The sequence below is a fragment of the Pteropus medius genome, unplaced genomic scaffold (assembly GCF_902729225.1).
Source record: "Pteropus medius unplaced genomic scaffold, Ma_sr-lr_union100, whole genome shotgun sequence".
Classification (NCBI taxonomy): Eukaryota; Metazoa; Chordata; class Mammalia; order Chiroptera; family Pteropodidae; genus Pteropus; species Pteropus medius.
In genome coordinates this window covers 37527829-37546990 of record NW_024355205.1, presented here as the reverse complement: position 1 = coordinate 37546990, position 19162 = coordinate 37527829, and the positions used below count along the sequence as shown (strand labels likewise).

The 19162-nt window shown below is 55.8% G+C and overlaps 1 protein-coding gene across 12 annotated transcripts in view; it reads left to right on the top strand.

Moving 5' to 3' along the window:
* C2CD2 (C2 calcium dependent domain containing 2) overlaps window positions 1–19162 on the top strand; it is a 47049-nt gene that overhangs the window by 7434 nt on the left and 20453 nt on the right. For 8 of the 12 annotated variants that reach the window (XM_039857618.1, XM_039857626.1, XM_039857619.1 and 5 more), the window contains exons 2-5: window positions 1582–1680; window positions 12194–12313; window positions 14978–15082; window positions 17033–17155. In XM_039857618.1, the coding sequence (XP_039713552.1) occupies window positions 1582–1680; window positions 12194–12313; window positions 14978–15082; window positions 17033–17155 (447 nt within the window). Of the gene's footprint in view, window positions 1–1581; window positions 1681–7303; window positions 8222–12193; window positions 12314–14977; window positions 15083–17032; window positions 17156–19162 lie in introns of those variants that run through there. The other 4 variants (XM_039857627.1, XM_039857617.1, XM_039857616.1 and 1 more) reach the window with 4 other exon arrangements.

The following is a 19162-nucleotide window of genomic DNA, read 5'->3' as shown; positions in this document are numbered from 1 at the left end:
TAACTTTCCCAGCAGAATCTTTTCAGGGTTTTAATCCAGTAGGTGCTATAGGTAAAAGGGCACAGACAGCACCTACCGATGCCCAGGGCTGGAGGCGACATCCAGGCCGCTCACGGCCGCGGTGGCTCTGTAAGCGGGGACAGAAGGCGCATTGTTTCGCCGTGCGGTCCAGCAGCTGAGACCACTCCTGTGAGCGCTCGGTTCCCTGCCTGGCACTGGGCTCCATCCTGGGGGCTGTTCCCTCAGCCAGTCGGCCCGGTACACGGACCCAGGACAGCACCAAGCTCTTGGTGTGCCCCCGGCCAGCAGCTGGTCACATCAGAACAAGTGCCAGCCGTGGAGGATGTCGGCGGAACAGCCCAGAAAGTGCGATTTCATCACTCTTGATTTGATTCTCCCTTGCTGATTTTTTTGGGGGTGAGATAGGCGTTGCTCAAACAGGGTGAGGTTAGAAGCATGCAAATGGAAACGTCCGTGCCTCCTAGGTGTGTTTGGGGGTGTCGGGAAATCCTCCGGCTCACGCGCAGCCAGGAGACCCCGCCCAGTCAGGTGGGCACTTGGACCCGGCCCTCCACGTATGAGAAGCTGCGGGAGCTGTGGGTGGGTGGAGGGGAGTTTTTCTTGAACTGTCTGATCGGAACAGGCTTGACTGTGATGCGCTCTCTACAGCAGGTCAGGAAGCCTTTAGGAAGTTTCATTCCAGTGACTCGTTTGCGTAAGGGTTTGGCCTCTCAAGGGAATTTGTTTTAAAAAGCACAGGACCTGCTTGGCTCTCCAAGCCCTGATCTGTCCTTTTCCAAAGCCTCAGTCTTGTTGCCTCGGGGTCATATTAATTTAATTGCACATCTCACGTGGAGATTTTTAACTGCAGGAACCTAAACTGACTGTAGGCTGAGTTTACCGTGGGGTGGGGGAGGGCGCGCAGAGCTGAGGACAGGTTGAACCAGGAGCCGCCGAGGGAGGAGCTGGCAGCTCCCGAGGTCTGCGAAGCTGGCCTTCAGGGGCCGGAACCCTCTCCCTGGGCACAGCCACCAGGCTGGCTCATTTCCAGCCAAGGAATCTCAAGTCCCAAGGAGAGGCAGCCAGCCCCTGAGGTTCCTGCCATCCACTCCTCAGGCAGTGGGCGAAGAGAAGGGGGCTCCTTAAGGACAGTGCCGGCAGCCAGGGAGCAGGGAGCGGTCCTTCTCTGAAAACAGAAGCAGGGGCGATGCAGCCTTTAGAGCCGCCGTGCTTGGCCAGACGCCGGACCCGTGCGCCCACAGACTGGCACGAGCAGCCCCTGGAGAGCGGGGCGGTCAGGCCAGCCCTCCCCCTTCACTGCGGCACCTTCGCTGTTGTCCCTGCCTTCGTCCGTTTCCCCTGTCTTCCCCACACCGAGCCCGGCCCCCGAGAGTAAGCCAGCCTCAGCCGGTTCACAGGTGCGTGAACTTGCTGACATATGACCCTCACTGCCGCGTAGAAGCACAGACTTAACTGAAGAGAGCCCTTAGGTTTAGGGGCTTTAGAGCAAATACTCCATTTCCTTTCAGAAGCGGGCATCACCGCACGCACGCGTCCCCTCACTGTGTGTCTCCGTTCCAGGGCCCGCTGCTCCTGGCCTTCGAGGAGGACCCTCTGCAGCAGCCCCTGGAGCTGGCGGTGCGGCAAGTCTCGAGTGTGGCCAGGTCGGCCCAAGAGAAGGTGAGTGGGCTGTCACCTGTGGCTGGCCTTTCTTTACCGTGGGGAGCCAATTCGGAGCTGGTGGGGGAGCTTATTCTGTCTTAGAAGTATTGAAAATGCAGCTCCGTACATTAAAAAAAACCTCGCCCATCACCTGGTAAACAGATAAATACATTGCGGTCCCTGTATGTAATGGAGTAGTATCCAGCCTTGGAAAGGGTTGGGGCTCTGACACGTACTACAGCGCGGATGAGCCTTGAAGACATGGTAACCGAGAGAAGCCAGACACAAAGCCCCACGTGCAAGACCCTGTGTGACATGTGTGACATGTTCAGAACAGGCAAATCGACAGAGACAGAAAGACAGGTGGTTGCCAGGGCCGGTGGGCGTGATTTTTAAGCGGGCTTGGACCGTAACTGCTCTGGGTGCAGAGTTTCTTTTGGGGGTGATGAAAATGTTCTAACCGTGATGGCAGCGATGGTTTGTACAACTCTGTGACGTATAGTTTAAAAACACTTCATTCTATAGTTTAAATGAGTGGCATATGTGGCATGTGAACTATATCGCAATAAAATGTATGCGATGATAGGTGTCTGTGTATATATGTCTGTTCTGCAACATTATGTGTAGATTTGAGCCGTTTAGATACTATGTAGAGTTCATTTTACAGTTGCTAGCAATTCACAGCCCGAAATTATTTATTAGACTGGTCAAATACCATGAATAATTTTAATGATTTCTTTTAATGGAAAGTATCCAGGAAAATGTCCTAAAAAAAAACTTCTCGTAAATACGAAGTTTGCCCTTGATTCTCTATACATTTTATTCGTAAGTTAAGCGCAGGCCATTTAGCAGACGGCGAGGGAGGGACACCTGAGTGTCCAGCCCCGAGCCCCCGCCCCTCGCGTGCCGCCTCCCTGTCTCAGCGAGGGGGTCGCCTGAGCGTTTAAAAGAAACACGCATCACTGTGTCCGTGCAATTTTACAACAGGCTTTCTCTTCACAGGACGTGGAGGCTTTGAGGGGCACCAGGCTGACCGGGCGTCTCTGTTAGCTTTAGCCTGGGTCCTGGCTGCACCGGCGCTGCCCTCTGCCTCCTCTGTTGACGGATAATCAGGTCGCTCCCTCTTTTTCTCAAGCATGACGGAGCTGCAGTGGACTTGTGTGTGTGCTGTGTCCCTGCCCCCCAGGCACAAGCACGGGCCGTCCAGGGCGGGCGTGGAGCTGCCAGGTTGCCGGCGTGCACGCCCCGGCCTGACCAGGTGCTCCGGAAGCAGTCAGCAGAGTGTCGTCCCAGCTCCCTCTGCCCTGGCAGCCCAGGAGGGCTCGCTCTCCCCATGCCCGTGCCAGTCCTGGAGTCATACGGCCAGATGACCCTGGAACAGGGCTGGGGGAGTCTCTGGAAGACAGTGGGGTTATGGGAGGAAACCGATGGCAACGGGCAGGATGCTGAGACCAACGCAGCCCACAGAGCCGAAGGGCCGGGCGAGCAGATGGTCCGGCGCCTGAGTTCCACAGACCGGGGGTGCCGAGGTGCAGACCCCTGCAGGCCCGACCCCACCCTGCGCGGGGAGCGCCTCCCGGTGCCGCGAGCTCCCTCTGTTTCACAGGCAGATAGGCACTGTGTCCCTTCGTGGTGCCGGTTTGCTGTTTTCCGACACTGTCCCATTTAAGGGATGGCAGAGGGCTCAGGGCTGGCCTGGAGGTAGAGAGGAGGGGACGGGGACTGGAACTAGCAGTGGACTGCTTTGAAAGGTCCTGATGCGGACTGCCAGAGAAGCGACCTCAGACGGCGGATGATGAAATTGCGTTTTAATACAGTTGTAGGGTCGTGTGTGCTCGTTAAAAAGCTGGAAGCAGTTTGGAAGTGTATAAACTTTATTTTTTAAAGTCTGCCCTCTCGTTCGCTGCACTGAGCCCCCCGTTCTGCTCCCCCGGTTGGGGCCGCTGACCCCTGTCCACGCTGTGCTCCTGGAGGCTTTTTATCCGCCACAGGCACACATGGTCTTATTTTGTTTTATAAGTTTCTTCATAGTTCTTGACTTTGCTGTTTTCTTGGCTCGATGAGGACATGAGAAGTTGTCATTGCCTCGTCATGCTGTGGCTAGTGCTGTCCTGTTGGATAAGCTGGCTGACCAGTTGGGTGGACAGGGGCCCCCAGCCCCCTGCGTGGTGTGGGAAAGTGGGTCCGGTGGAGCTGAGTGTCAGTGACGCCCGGCAGCCCGCGTCCTGTGCACGCGCTCCAGTGGGGGCCCCATGCTGGGGTCTGCATGGCTTTCGAGAAGTTGGGGGTGGGACATGCCCCCGTACATGGCCTGCTCCACTCCTGGATGTGTGCTTTGGCTGACCATGGCACTTTTCGGGGTGCCCTTTTGCAAGGGGATCGAGCCTGGCTAATCAGAGTTTCTCTGTCGTGTGTCCCCAGTGGGAGGGTCCTTAGTATCAGTGCGAGAACCGGTGTCCGAGGAGCTCATTCTGAAACGGCCACGCCGGGCAGGACGCTGACCGTGCTTCTCCCATCCTTTCGGTCCTCACCGCTCCCCACCATGGCCCCCAAACTTATATCGAATTGTAGGTCAGCGTCGTCCTGTGTTCTCTCCACTCTGCGTAATGCTGGGGATGGAGGCCGCGGTCAGAGACCCCGGGCCACGACCCGGGTTGGAAAAGAAACACAGGCACGTGACCCCAGGGACATCACCCCCCTTGTCTCAGTTCCCTCCCTGGCGTCAGGTTTTATTCCTCATCCCTCTAACTCAGCCCGACAAGGGACATGTGGATGGCATTTGAGCTAACGATAGGGACAGGCCCGCCCGGGCCAAGGCGATCGGGTGCGCAGTCACACCTTCAGGCACCTCGATGAGAAGGGGCTCTGGTCTGCCTTCCTGAGCATCTCCCTGACTCGAGTTTGCTCTGAGTCTCCTTGCGGGCCCCCAGGAAAGAGAAGCCGGCCAGCCCTGTCTCTGGGTGCCCTGCGCTAGGACTTTCTCCTGGACGCCCCTGAAGACCCCTGTGTGTCAAAGTGATAGCCTTTGCAAACATCCGGCTGGTCAGCAGGCCGCGCACCCCACGTCCTGCGCAGAGGGTGGCGTTTCGCAGGGCTTCGAGCAGCTGCAGTGGCTTCGCGGGGCTGTGATGGGAGCGGGAGCTGCACCCTGGGGCCTTGGCTCCGTCGGCCGCCATCTGAGCTGGGTTTGCTCGCGGCACAGTGGGTCTCCTCCGGCACACACAGTGTGTCTCCTCCAACACAGTGGGTCTCCTCCGACACACACAGTGGGTCTCTTCCAGCACGCAGTGGATCTCCTCTGACACAGTGGGTCTCTCTCCTCTGGCTTTTACACAGTAGGTCTCCTCCGGCACACACAGTGGGTTTGCTCTGACACAGTGGGTCTCTCTCCTCTGACACACACAGTGGGTCTCCTCTTCTCCCCAACTCCCAGTTCTCCACCTCCTGGACACCAGCCCAGTGTTCATGTCGATTTGGACATGGGGTCCCTTGAGGTAGCACAGACCCCACAGGTTCAGGGCTCAGCCTGAGGCCAGTCTCAAGTTGGGGGCCCCCATACTTCTGACCGAAGGGCTGTGAAGTCAGAGGTTTCCACCCGTCCCCGGGTTCTATAATTTGCTAGAACAGCTCCCAGAAGCCCAGTGACTTACTCCTTCCCGTCGACGGTACAGGACGCACTCAGGAGCAGCTAGGCGGATGGAGGTGGTGTGCAGGGCCAGGTGTGGGGACAGGAGGGGCTTCCATCCCCCCCACCCTGGGCACACCAGCTCCTAACACCTCTTCATGTGACCAGCTCAGAAGCTCTCTGAGGGGTTTATATGGGGGTGCCATCATGTGGGCACGATTGATTAAATCACCTGCCATGCGTGATCGAACGCACCCTCCAGCCTCTCCCCTCCCCAGAGTCGGAAGTAGGAGTCAGCCCTCTGCTCCTGTCTCTGTCTTGCTGGTGACCAGCACCCCTTGTGGAGCACACAGAACGCACTCACTACTTGGGAGGTCCCATGGGTTTGGGGAGTGGGCACAGAGATCACCAGCAGCAGCCCCGCAGGGGTCGTGCATTTTCCCGGGGGAGTTCCCCCCCCCCACCCCCATGGGGAGCTGCCACCTGGCAGGGCGTCTCTACAGACCTGCAGCCGCCCTGTCACCAGGGCTGGTCGTGCACAGGCACACGCTCCACCTGGCCAGGGTGGGCCCAGCCCGGGCTCCGGGGGACGGAGAGGCGGACAGGCATCCCGGGTGGCGGGGCCCTCCGCCGAGCCGTCCCCTCCAGACTCCTCTCCAGGGGCTCACGCCACCTTCCGCCAATGGCGTTCACGCGCCCCCATGCAGTGGTGCGTGCCTGCCCACGCGCTCTTGCCCCATGCCCTGGGAAGGGCTCGCTCTAGAATGTGTGACCCAGAAACGGAAACCTGCATTTCGATAGCACACGTGGTTCGCGGGCCAGCTCTGCCTCTGCAGGATGTAGCAACAGCCCTTCCCCGCACGCCCCCGGGCCCTGAGGTCCCACACGTGACTCCACGCGGGCGTGAGGGCCACGAGCAGAGCGTGGAAACCCCTCGATCGTGAATCGGGGTTTGGGGGTCGCGCTGTGGTGGGCATTTGCCGAGATAGCCATGCACTTCTTTAGGGAGCAGGGTAAGTGTCCCTAAACATAATGTTTATTTGGAAAGATGACCCTTAAAACGCTTACTGGGTGCGATCTTTGGAAAACCAGTGATGTTGGCTTTCTTGGTGCGAGGCCAGGTGTCGTGTGAAAAGCACTACTTGTCTCTGTTTTCAGTGCCATTTGTAAATAAAGAGAGGCTTTTAATTAATGATTGATCGTAATTTAAAGGTGAATGTATAACCCACTTGGTGTGGGGGCCGCTGGGGAGCCAGCTGGACACCGGTTGGATCTGGGCTTGTTTGGGGAGCTTCCTTCTCTCCGAGCCACAGGTTCTGTCTGTAAAGTACTGATCCCTCCCTGGCAGGTCGTGAGGACGCCCGCTGAGCAGCCCCCCGCCGGGCAGGTTCCCCGCTGGGCACCCGCCCCTGAGCAGCCCCCCGCCGGGCAGGTCCCCCACTGGGCAGGTCCCCCGCTGGGCAGCCCCCCGCCGGGCAGCCCCCCGCTGGGCACCTGCCCTGTCATCTCTTCTGCTGCCGTCAGGGCCACCAGCCCTGGGCTATGTGTCCATTCTCATAGTGCTCAAACATCCGCTGCCCAGACAAGTATCTTGCCCACTGTACAGAGGAGGAAACAGGTAAAGAGAGGCCAGGTCTCTTGGCCGAGGCGACCGAGCACTCCTAAGGAGCAGAGGCTGGATTTGAACCCCAGTCGTCCCCCAGAAGCGAACCCAAGCACTGCACCGCAAACAGTGCCGTTATTATCTTTTGTATTATCATTGTCGTTATTGTTATTATGGTTATTGTTCTTGTTATTTCGCTCGAGCCCCCACTCCCACCCTCACCACGGAAGATGCATGAAGAAGGGAGCAGAGAACCGGACGGCGCTCGGCAGCCTTTGCTTCCACAGCCAGAGCCGGCTTCATGGGACGCAGGGCGGACAATCGCGTGGAATTCCCTGGAATCGCGCTGCGTCGCGTGTCGGGCGAACCCCTCGGCCGGCATTGGGGTGCATTGTGCATTGTGTGCACGTGGTATTTTCCCGTCGAAGGCTGTCTGTGACACACACACTGACATGCTCTCTGCGAGCTTCTGGGGGTGTCCTCTGCTCTTTCCTGGCCGCGGGGGGCCCCTTGGTTTGCAGGGGCCGCCTGGCTAGAGGTTGGCCGTGTGTGTCTTTCTAGCTGCAAGTAGGATGCTTGGTTGACCTTTTTTTTTTGCTTTGCATGACTTGAAATTCCAGGTTCTCCATTAGCCTGGTATTTATGCTAACATGCCGCAGGTTGTGAAATTGTTTCGAACCAGATCTTTCCAAGGGCAGACACAGGCTCCTCCTGTGAGAGACCCCTCCCTCTGTGACCCAGGTGGAGGCAGCCCCTGAATGGGACGGGGTCTTCCGGGACGGCCACCTGTCTGTTCGGGTTACAGCGTACGGTACTGAGGACTGAATAGCACAGCCTGACTCCACCTGGAAAAGACAGGTGAAGCCACCCTCGGGCAAGCTGTTGCTCTGTTTGTGTGTTGTTTACGGAGCGTGGGCCTTCGGGGTTGGCGTGACAGGTTGACCTGGCCCCAGATGGGAAGCGCTGACAGCCAGCCTGGGAAAGAGCCAATTCCCACCTACCCTTCATCTTAAAGGAAATGCTTTGCATGTGTTCTTTACGCATATGAGTCAATGAACAAGAACTTCACGTTCACAGATTCCGAAGCTAAAGAATGTGCGTGTTGAACCACATCGTGTATGTCCCAGACTGCAGAAGCCGCCTCGGTGTTCATTTTAAAGACTGTCCCTGGGGGAGGTGGGGGGAGCATACCCCTCAAGCACAATAAATTAGCATAACTACCCAGCGTTCCTTGGGCTTGGCTGCCACGCGGCTTCCGGCACTTTCCACCTCAGTCCCCTGGGACAGTTCCGTCGAAAAATCCACCGTCAGCTGTATGTTGGGAATGAGAGGTAAAGTGGAGGTTACCTCGTAGATGTTCTGACACTATTTCGCTGTCAGATTCTACTTTTCAAACGGAGTCTCTGGTCCAGCGCAGAAACGATGCTTCGTATCAGGCCCACGTCGTGTCAGAGGCGAGGTGGCTGGGAGAGGCGTCCGTTGGGCACTCGGGCCGTTAGCGAAGGGTCTTCCCGGCCACTTGGTTTGGGAGTTCTTTCCTCGGGGTGTTACAGAGGATGATTAAAGAGAAAACTATGCAGTGACATAAACCTTCTCAGATGCGTTTTCCTGGGCTGTGTTCCTAGTTCTCTTGGAGACACGAGGAATTAAGTCATTCCCAGTTCTCCAGAGCGTTCTAAAGGAGGAAGGGGGCCGAGGCGGCTGGACGGGAGGACAGCGGAGGCAGGCGCACCCCCCGCCCCCCGTTCTGTGGGTGCAGTCGCGATGCGATGCACCCATGTTCACGGCCTGACGAGGCCCTGAGCTGCTTCTGTCTTGGTCCTGGGGGTGGACCGGAGGTGCCCTGACCCGTCCCCTGTCATCCTGGGTGCTTGTGGATAGAAGAGGGGTGCTATGAAAAGTGACCTCATGAGGCGACCTGACTGGGCCGGTCATGGTGGGCAGTCACGCCCCAGGCACGCAACTTCTTTAGTGAAAGGTTTATCTTCGCCGGAAGCCAGCCTGTCCTCTCGGTTCTGTGCATCTAGTGTAACGCGCCTTTGAAACACCTCTTTTCAGACCCCCGAGAACACAGGGTCTTGTTAACTGGCCCGTAATCCGATCCCCACCTCGCCCCCTCACGTTCCCGCCTTAATTCCAGATGCAAAGGAGAAGCTCCAAACTGCCATTCGAGGACGCATTTTTCTCATTCTATCGAGATCTTGCTTCTGGTGTATCCTTGGTTTGGCTCAAATAGATTTTTATAAGAATTCTTCGCGGGTTTGGACGTTCTCACGTCCACACGCCCCTTGAGGTCACGAAATTCCCTCTTTGGGACCCTCACCACTTAGCCCACCATCCATCAAATGCTCTGTTATGTGCAGAGACGGGATTTATCTGGAATACCCAGTTCAGCCTCCTATTGCTCGATTTTGAAACGATTTATACGATCGAGCAGTTCTTTGCTTCGGGAAAAATATCTCGAGAGTCCAGCAGGCAGGTTCGTGGCCCGGTGTTCAGCGGGGCTCCCTCCTGAGCCGTTAGCGCCGTGGGGTCCAGTTCTGGGGTTCATGTCTGTCCTTGGTCCCCCCGCCGATGCCAGACGTTTCTATTCAACTTTAAATACCCAGTATCCCTTCACGCCGTTTCAGAGGGAAGCCCAGGCGTCAGGGACGAAGCAGGCTGGTCATCCGGATGCTCTGACGAGCGGCCTGGCATCTTCAGAAGGAATGTGAACACGGTGCGTGTGGGTTAGGGAGACTCAGCTCCCGGCCACGGCCTCTGCCTGTTCATCAGTATTTAGAGAGATGGCAGCCCTGGACATTCTGGCCACTGAGGAAGGCTAACTGGCTGGAAGGGTCTGTGTACTCTTACACCAGGTGACCCCGCCTTCTGCTTTCTGCTGAGGGGACCCTTGGGACGGCGAGGCCTTGCCACTGTTCGCCTGGGTTGAGGGAATTTGATCTCCATTGTGGATAACACCTTAATGCACCAAAAGGAGATTACTTGTTTTTAAAACCTCCTTTCCATTTCGTTCTCATCCATTTGACAAATGGGGCATTAGTATTCTCAGGCGGCAGGGGAAGAGGCTAGCCAGGAGAAGCTTTTGTCATCAAGCTTTTGTGGCTTTTGTCATTGTCCCTCCCACTGGACTCTTGGGGACGGTGGTGGCGTTTCGTTTGCCATATTGAAATGTCGAGGCAGGATCAGATTGTAGTTTTAATTAGCGTTTCCCGCCAAACACAGAAGGGAGGCCAAGACACAGCTGGTCTGTGTGACGGGTCTCATGTAGAGAGTCAGGCAGCCATCGGGCTGAGAAGACCCCCAGGGGTCTCTGTGAGAGGGACCTGTAGATGTCCCATTTTTAGTGACCTCACTCACTTTCTTGACATGTCTTAAACCGTGACTGGAACCTTCGGAGTCTGACATTCCAGAAATTTTAAAGCCTTTTAAAGTCTGTTTGTTTGGTTTTCTGTTTGTTTGTTTCTTTGGCTTTAATCAAGCACCTGCGCCATCTATGTGGCGAAGACGAGAGTAGTGGGGAAGCTTCTAGAAGCGAGGATCAAAGGGAAACCAGCTCTCTCTTACTAGAGTCGGGGCGCTAAGGAAGCTGTCAGTTTTCTTGGCAAAATTCTAATTAGCTTAGTATAGGAAATTCCAAAGAAATAACAGAAGTAACACAGTCATTGGCTTTTTTTGTGTGTGTTACGCAGAAAAACAGGCCCGGGCTGCTGAGACACAGTGACTTTTCTTGGTGTCATGTCCTTTGTGCATGTAACTCATCTGGCATCAAAATACTTTTCCTCTGAACAGGGTTGTTTATAGAGCATTTATTTTTAAAATGAATAGACGACAGTTCTTATGCAAACATTTTTGTTCCGACCTCTGTGAACCCCCGAGACGCAATAACATGATGAAGACGTCGTAACCGGTCCCCATAAGCTGGCCCTCCGAGAGCCACTCCCGAGGACGGGCGAGGACAAGCGTTGGGTGACCTTCTGCCGGTGTTGAGAACAGGCCAGAGTTTCTTCTTCTAGATCTGTGCCTTCGAGGTCTTTTAGGGTGGCCGTGGGAAACTGATCCCTCGCTGGGGGGGCCCGGCGTGCAGGTCGGTTTTTGTTGGAGGGGGCAGGTGGGCCCTGAGTGGAGAGACGCTGGTCGCGGGGAGGGAGGAGTTAGCCAGGGGTGGGGAGGGGGAGGAGTACGTGCCAGTCCGACTTCCTGCGTGGCGGCCCCGACAAGGGAACTATTTTGATTGCGTTTCTCCTTGATATTTGAGATTCTCACAAACCCACCCGAGACTTAAAGAATTTTCTCTTCCTTCGCAAGTGACGCCCTCCAGCGTGCGGTGGGCAGCTCCCTCGGGAAGGTGGGGGTCCGTCCTGTCCTGTCCCTACTCCCAGACATTGGCCACCTGCTAGTCCCCTCCCCCATCCCTCATCCTCCTCGTTTGTTCTCCCAGGCTGTGCACACCTGGCACCCCACCTGGAAATCACCCATCCTGGGCTGGCTTGGCGTTCTGCCAGGAGGCCGGCTCACCCGTCATTCTAGAAGATCGCTCCCTTGGAGGGATTCTGTGGCAGATACTAGATATTCCTGCGTGTGGTCACGGCCGTCACAGTCACCCCCCTCCGGTGCTTTGTGACTCGTACTGGGAGTACGGCCCGGCTCGTTCCTGCTGTAATTTTTCGTCCTGTCCTATCAGTCCTTCGATGAGCTCGTTTGATAATTCTGTTCCTGTGAAGGCTGCATAACTCAGAGCCGTTTGATGTTTCCCAATTCATATTTCATAATTCGTTTTGAATTATCCCCACATCTTTGAAACCCGCGATGGGTTAAAACTTATTTAGACAGAAACGATTTCTTGTATTCTGGGTACATTTGTTATTTTTTACTTGTCACATCTATAACATTTTCTTTTTAAGGCTCGTTTTTAGTGAGAGGTGGTGGCTGACGGCTTTCACGTGTGCGAACGTGGAAATGTCTGGGGAATTTAGAATCGGCTGGTGTAAAGAAATAGATCAAAGCAGTGTTTAAAGAAAAAGCCTTTACGTGTGGGCGAGAGAGAGAGGGTCCCTCCTGAGAAATCTCCGGGAAGCCAAGACTGGGAATATGGTTTCTAGTTTTCAAACTACTGCATAATAGAAAAGACGTAAATCTAGATCGTTTCCCCGAGTTTGAAACTCTGAAGTTCTTGCCTTTGCTGATTTATAGTCTAGGTTATTTCATGAAATGAAATAGAGAGGCATGTGGTACAGACTCCCCTCCCCCCCGGCTCTGTCTCAGAAAGTCCCTTAAAGTTTGTCACCTTGTCCCTCCCGCAGCTGGTGTCTTGTCACGTGGTGGGCGAGGCCATCCGGTTCCTGGTCAGCACGGGGCCAGCTTCGCCCGCGGACTCGGGGCGCCAGCAGTACGGTGTGAGTCTCTCCCCGTGCCATCTACAGGTAAAGCAGGGGGGGACAGTGCCCGTGACCGTGGAGGGCAGGCAGGGCGTGAGCACGGGGCTGCGAATACCCCGTTTTTATTTACCATTCGCTTCATAATTTCCAAACTGTCACCTTCCATATTGTATCTGGGAAATGAAAACGTATATGCGATGTGTATGTATGTTACGTACACACGCGCGCACACACTCATGTGTACTCACACATACGTATGTATAACGAACTTAGAGGTTGCCTGTCTACCAAGAACGGGAGGCACGGTGTTTTGCAGGCACGTGAACGGGTCGGGGGTGTTGTTGGCTGGCAGAACCAGGCGGGGTGGGCGGAGCAGAGTGCCCGTTTCGGGTCTGGACCCCCGAAGCCGCCTGCGGCCTGCGAGGACAGCTGGGGAGCTGGGCCGCGGCTCTCCGGGCTTCGGTTTTTGAGAGACTCGACTTTAAAAGACCCCTTGTTAATTTTAGAAGTTCAAAGATGACTGTTACCATTATTTTTCAGATAATAGACTTATTATTATAATAATTAAAATAGACTTATATGTCATATACAACTTTATAGCGTACATTAATTATATATTACTATTCTTAATTATACATAACAATATGAGAGACACGTAGTAATTATAATAGACTTACTAGTGAAACTTCTGGATGAACCGTCAGATAACTGTGTCTCTCACGATAAACACGTTCACTGACCGAGGCTCCTGTTTCGCTGGTGTGTAAAAACCGCGCATTTCTGGGTCTGTGTTAGGGGTCACTGCCTGTTCTGTCCCGGTTTCTCGCCTCTGTCCTCGTGGTTGGCTGCTAATTTGGGGATGAGCCACAGGACTCCCGTCCACAAGGGAAGATGACATTCCCAATACTTTTCCTGCAAAGACACAGTTTTAAATAAGCAGCGCAAACAAGATTTTCTGGCCACCTAAATGGCTTTTTTCCCCTGAAACCAGCCCCAGCCCCTCAATCTCACTCCAATAACACTCCCTTTTTGAGTTGACGTGGAGAAGTTTCTCTTGGGCTAGTCAGAGGTTAATGCCTCCTGTCCCCCCCAATTCTTTGGACAGTGTGGCTAGAAAAGAACCTCGAAGTCTAGGACACATTTAATGCTCCTTTCAAGACTGAGCGAGTCCAGCAAGGACCCCAGACGTTAACAGAGGCTGTGTAGTTTCTGAGATGGGTTTTGTGTGTCATTTTGGTGGCTCGGACACAATTGTATCTTTGATCTCTGGCACAGTCGAAAAGCAGCCTGTGGGGTCCCTCCCGAAGCTGAAGCAACTGCTAGACGTCGGTGAATTATTCATGCTCCAGGCAGGAGGCATTCCCTCCTCGCTTGTCCTCCAGATAAAAGGTGCAGAAAGGGGCCAGCAGCCAGGCTTGCTGCCATCACCCCGTGCCTGGCGGGGGTGACTCGGGGACCTGTGGCAGTGAAGTTCAGGTCTGTTCCCCTGTGGCAGTGAAGTTCAGGTCTGCTCGTCCTAGAGTTACGAGGGCGGGCATCGTTTCTCTCACCTCTTGCTAGCATGAGGTGAGCGTCCTGAGCGTTCAGAAATGCCGCCGGAAGCCGTCCTTTCTCTCCCTCTGTTGGGTGGCGGGGAGGAGGCAGACGTGAAAAGCTGAGATGTCTCTCTCTGGCGGAGAAATGGAGGCTGGTGTAGAGCTTGCTGTGGCTGCCGAAACACATGATCACAAACTTAGTCTGGAACAGCACAGCTGTGTCACACTGCATTCTGGAGGTCTGGTGTCCAGCACAAGCTGAAGTCCAGGTGTTGGCAGCTGCCTTCCTTTCTGGAAGCTCTGGGGGAGAATGTTTTCTTGCTCAGTGTTGGCAGAATTCGGCTCCTTACGGTGGCCGCACTGAGGGCTGGTTCCTTGCTGGCCGTCAGCTGCGGTGGTCCCAGCTTCTAGAGGGGGCCCCACCCTGGGCCCCTGGAACCCCTCATCTTCAGGTCATGTCTCTGGCATGGTCTTCTGCTTTCCTCCTGTATTTGTAAGGGCTCATGTGATTCTGCTGGGCTCACCAGGACAACCCAGAATCATCATCCCCCATCTCGAGGTCCCCATGCTCATCACACCTGCAAAGCCCCCTTTGCTGTGTCAGGCCCCATGGTCACAGGTTCTCAGTATTGAGGCATGGACATCTTGGCAGGGGAAGGGCATTCTTCTACCATGACAGATGGGGAGGGCTGCGGGGGGCACTGTGAGAGACGAGTCCACTGTGCTCTGTGCACAGCCTGCGGGGCCCGGGGGAGCGTGGGCTTGGGTCAGGCGTCCGGCTGCCTTCTGTGGCTCCTCCTTTACACCTTGGTGACACTCCCAGAAGGGACGTGTGGAGTACAGAGAACTAGTCATTCTAAGGAGGCTGCAGAGTTTTCATGACATCCGGCCTTTAGCCGCCAACCCTGAGGTTCCTCTCTGAGTGGTGAGTGGAGGCAGGGGGAGCGTGGGGGGTGGGGGCGGAGGTACATACGGTGAAGGCGGAGGTCAAAGGGGGTTTGGGACCCTCCTTCCATTTCGAAAGCACACAGGATGGCAAGGGAGTCAAGAAAATCAGTCGTCTGAGAAAGTCAATGAACACACAAATGCGCACACGCACACACACACTCACAGACACGTGTGTGACTGCCGGAGCGAGCTGCCCTCCAGTAACCTGCGTTTTTTCTTTTTAAAGCTGGAGCTCCACATGAAGGAGGAGACAGAGGACATTCGGATCGGGTGGTCGTTCCTCAGCGAGCCAGGGGTGGCCATCACGGTCCAGCCCAAAGCCCCGGGAGAGGTCCGTCCTCACGCTGATTCCCCCATGGGTGTGTGTGCGAACGTGTGTGGGTCGTGATGGACTTCGTGCTGGGCTCAAGCCCGGGCCCACACCCGGGCCCACACCTGGAGTCACCTGGCCGCTGTTACGCAGTATCCTGATGCCGCCCCCACCCCCGCCCCATGGGCGTAGTTGGGCTGGGAAGTTTTTAAAGCACTCATGAAGCTGTGGCAAGCTACCCAGCTTGTCCTAGCACACCTGATGACCCATCCGCTCGCCTACCCCGAGGCGCTTCACCTGCAGCTCGGGCTGAGTCCAGCTGGCTCACGAGGGCCCGGCCTCCGTTCTCTCCCTGGCTTGGCCTTAGCTGCTTGTTGAAGTGAAGCTGGGAGCGGCCGTGGCGTGCTAGCCACGCTGGCGTCACACTTCCAGTTGCTGGAAAGAGGGCGCAGGTTGATGCCCAAGACGTGGGTCCGTGAGGCCTTCCTTTGCGGGGGCTTTGATGATGCTTCCTGGCGATTCTACCCTCTCAGACCCCGTTCAGCTGCTGAGATGTCACCACTGCGGAAATATGTGAATTTCATACTTCATTTGTCTATAAATATTTTCACCTTTCATGCTTTGATCTAGATATAGTCACCTTTTTTTAAAGCCTAATGAGTTTGAAGTATAATTCTTTTAACTTGTATACATCAAAAGTAATTTTTGGCCTGGCCATTTAGTTACACAGGGGGTGCCTATTAAGTATTGTGATGGACTGATATTTGAGCACCCCAAAACTCATCTTTCGCCCCTCGGTTTCTTCCTCTGTAACGTGAGGAGGAATTGTGAGGGTTGAAAAAGATAAAACTGGTTGAACCAAATGAGGTCCATCCATGTCACGGAATGTCATTCAGACACAAAAGAGGATGAAGTCCTGACACCTGCTAGAACATGGGTGACCCTGTGAGCATCGTGCTGGGTGTGAGGAGCCCACGTGTGGGATGGCTCCAGTCCCGTGAGAGGTCCGCGTCAGGCAGACCCACTGAGACAGGCAGCAGTGGTGGCCTCCTGGGGTGGGCACGTGTGCGTGTGTGCGTTGGGGGTGGCGGGGAGTGACTGCTCATGGACATGGGGTTTACTTTTTGGGGGGGCAATGAGAATATTTTGGAATTAGAAGTCATGGGGTACAACAGTTTGAAAGGACTGAATGCCACTGAAATGCATACTTTAAAATAGTTAATTTTGTTATACGAATTTCACCTCAATTTAAAAAAATACGTATATCAAGGGCGCATTGAAGAGAAAGGTAGTGGCAGAGAGGTCGTCAGTGCAGACCCTGGAACCCTAACCACCTGGGCTGGACTCCCTGCTCTGCCGGCCAGGAGCTGTGTGTCCTACACACGTTATGTCAGGTCTCTGCCTCGGTCTCCTCATCTGTAACGTGGGGGGAATGTTCAAGGGGGTTGTGGGGATTAAATTAGTTAATACGTATAAACGCATAGAATCAAGCCTGGCATGTCCCAAAAGCGATGTAAACGTTAGCTATTAAGATTATCCTTCGTTTACAGTTCTTGGCAGAGAGTCGATTTTTGATGAGTGGCAGATTTGGCCTGTTTGCCATAACGAGGCCTGGCCGGCCCGTGGCCCTGGGTACACCATGGACCAGTTTCTGAAATCAGCCCCAGCCCGGGTGGGCAGGCGTCCAGCAGGGCCGTGGCGCCGGAGAAAACCAGTCCTGGAAGGGCTGCGTCCCCCTCCGCGGGCAGGAGTGGGCTGGACCCCACGGCGGGGCACTGACACCGGAGGTGGCGAGGGACCCCGGAGGCCTGGCGTGGCCGGTGGCAGAGCCGGGGCCGCTGCTCTGCGGGGCTCTCCGGGGACCGGGGACGGGCCGTAGCCCTTGTCTTGGGCGTCGGGGACAACGGGCAGTCGCCGGTCCCTGGCACGCATGCGCCGTCGCCAAATGCACGGGTGACGTCTCTTCGGCAGGACCAGGCGGTGGAGGTGCACGCAGTGTCGCAAGCGCTCAGGGACATTTTGAAGCACCTGGTCGGTCCTGCCTCCCCGGCGGTGGTTCTGAGCGCCAAGCCTGTGGACGCGAGGGACGTGCAGGTAAACGCGCTCGCGGGGAGCGGGGGCTGCTCGCGGGGAGCGGGGGCTGCGGGACCCCGGCAGGGCTCACGGCTCGGCTCCCTGGACAATATGTGTGCATTCCGTGTTCCTCCACCCGCTGAGACAGCGAGATCCCACCAGCGCTGGTCGAGAACCACCATGGTTTGGGGGGGAAGCTCAAGTTCGGGGCACAGGGTCCCAAATCTCCATGGGCTGGAAGGAGGAGGCAGTTGGCCCTAAGTAGCCCTGACCCTCCGCCATTCAGGAGCTAAAACTTAACTTCACTGTCCCCTCAGAGCCTGTGGTCTTGGACCTCATCTTCCAGGACTGAGGTACCGGGGACACCCAGTTAGCAGTGAGAGCGCGCCCCGTTAGGTAGGCAGAGTGAGGCACACGGGACGGACAGGCTGTTTAGCTCAGGCCGGGGACAGCCTGGTGGCCTGGCCTCCAGGAGCATCTGCTTCCCCTGGGCAGTGTGGACACAAGGGATCCCCTGCCCGTGGCCCCCTTTTCCATGCCACCCGTCTTTCCCCGCCCTGTTCTGGGGCTCTCTCCATGCCTGGCTAGGGTGCTGCTTCTGTGGCTAAATTTTCATCCAAGATGTTGGTCCTGGTGAGGGTTGCTGGGCTTGGTCTCTCCTACCTTCACTGTCGACACGTCCAACACCCTTTGCCTCAGGTGGATTAATTCTCCCAGTTATGAGCTCAGCCTTTCGCTGCGATGATGCAAAACATGCCCTTGTCGTCCCCAAGGGTATTATTCCTCGTGCATATTTCCAGGATCGTCGCGGGCGTGGTGGGCTATCCATCTTTATCGGGTTTTGCTGAAGTCATTCTGAAAACTTTTAAAATGATTTTTGTGATGCGGGCTCTCGGTGTCTGGTTCCCGTTAGGGAAGGCAGCGCCCCCTTAGGGTGTAGCGTCTGCAGACGAAATCTGCTCGGTTCATCAGACATCGGTCGATCGCAGTGTGTGGTGCTAAGCTCTGGGCCCTGGGGGTACAGGAAGGAGCAGCAGGAAAACAGGCGAGAAGAGCGAGGGGCTTGTCATGTCCACCCAGGCTTCCCAGGGGCGGCGGCCGGGTCGGGGTGCTCAGCGCCCCCAGAGAGAGGCGGTCAGGCCACGCTTCCCTCTCAGCGGCTGTCCCAGAAAGTCTAGCAATGGGGGTTTATTTCAGATCGGCGGCACCTGGCTGTTTTGAATATCACAAATTTTTCATGGCAAAATTCGAGGAACTTGAGAAAATAGTGTATTTTCAGAATACACGGATTCAGAAGATGAAAGGGCCCGAGCTCCTGGAAGCGTCTGGGTGCTGGCTTCCCACCGCCTCATCAGCCGGGCTCAGATAAACTCAAACGCGCTCTCGTTTAAAGAGAAGCAGCCGAAACCACCATGAGTTGAATGATGCTTTTTAAGTAAACGTGTAGAGTTTATATATCAAAATAGCATGTGTGTCGTACTGGTCGGCGTTTCCAGGGAAACACCCAGTAGGATGTGGACATCCCGTCAGCCTCCGTCACCACGAGTGCCCGTGCTTTATGCTGAATCTCTAGAGAGAATGGATGATGGGAGCTGACGGGTCCTCGCAGTCTGAGGTCTGTGGGCTCGAGACCCAGGAAGAGCCCGTGTTCCATTTGAGCCCCAGAGCGGGAGACCGGGCCCCCGGCTGCAGGCAGGCAGGCACGAGGGACGGCCTCGTACCTGGGCAGGTAGCTTTTGTTCTCTTCAGGCCTTCAACTGCCGGGCGAGGCCCACCCACGCTGGGGAAGACGGCTGCTCTACTCAGTCCACCGGCCTAAACATTAGTCTCTTCCACACACAGCCTCACAGAAACACCCAGAATAATGTCTGACGATATCCCCGGGCACCTGGGCACCGGTCGAGTTGACATGTAGACAGCCGAAGACGTTTGGTGTCCGTCCCGGCCGCGCGAGCGCTGTGTCCAGGGGTCGGACGGGGCCTGAGGGGGTCTCGCCGTTGCTTCCTGTCCTCGCAGCTCACCACGGAC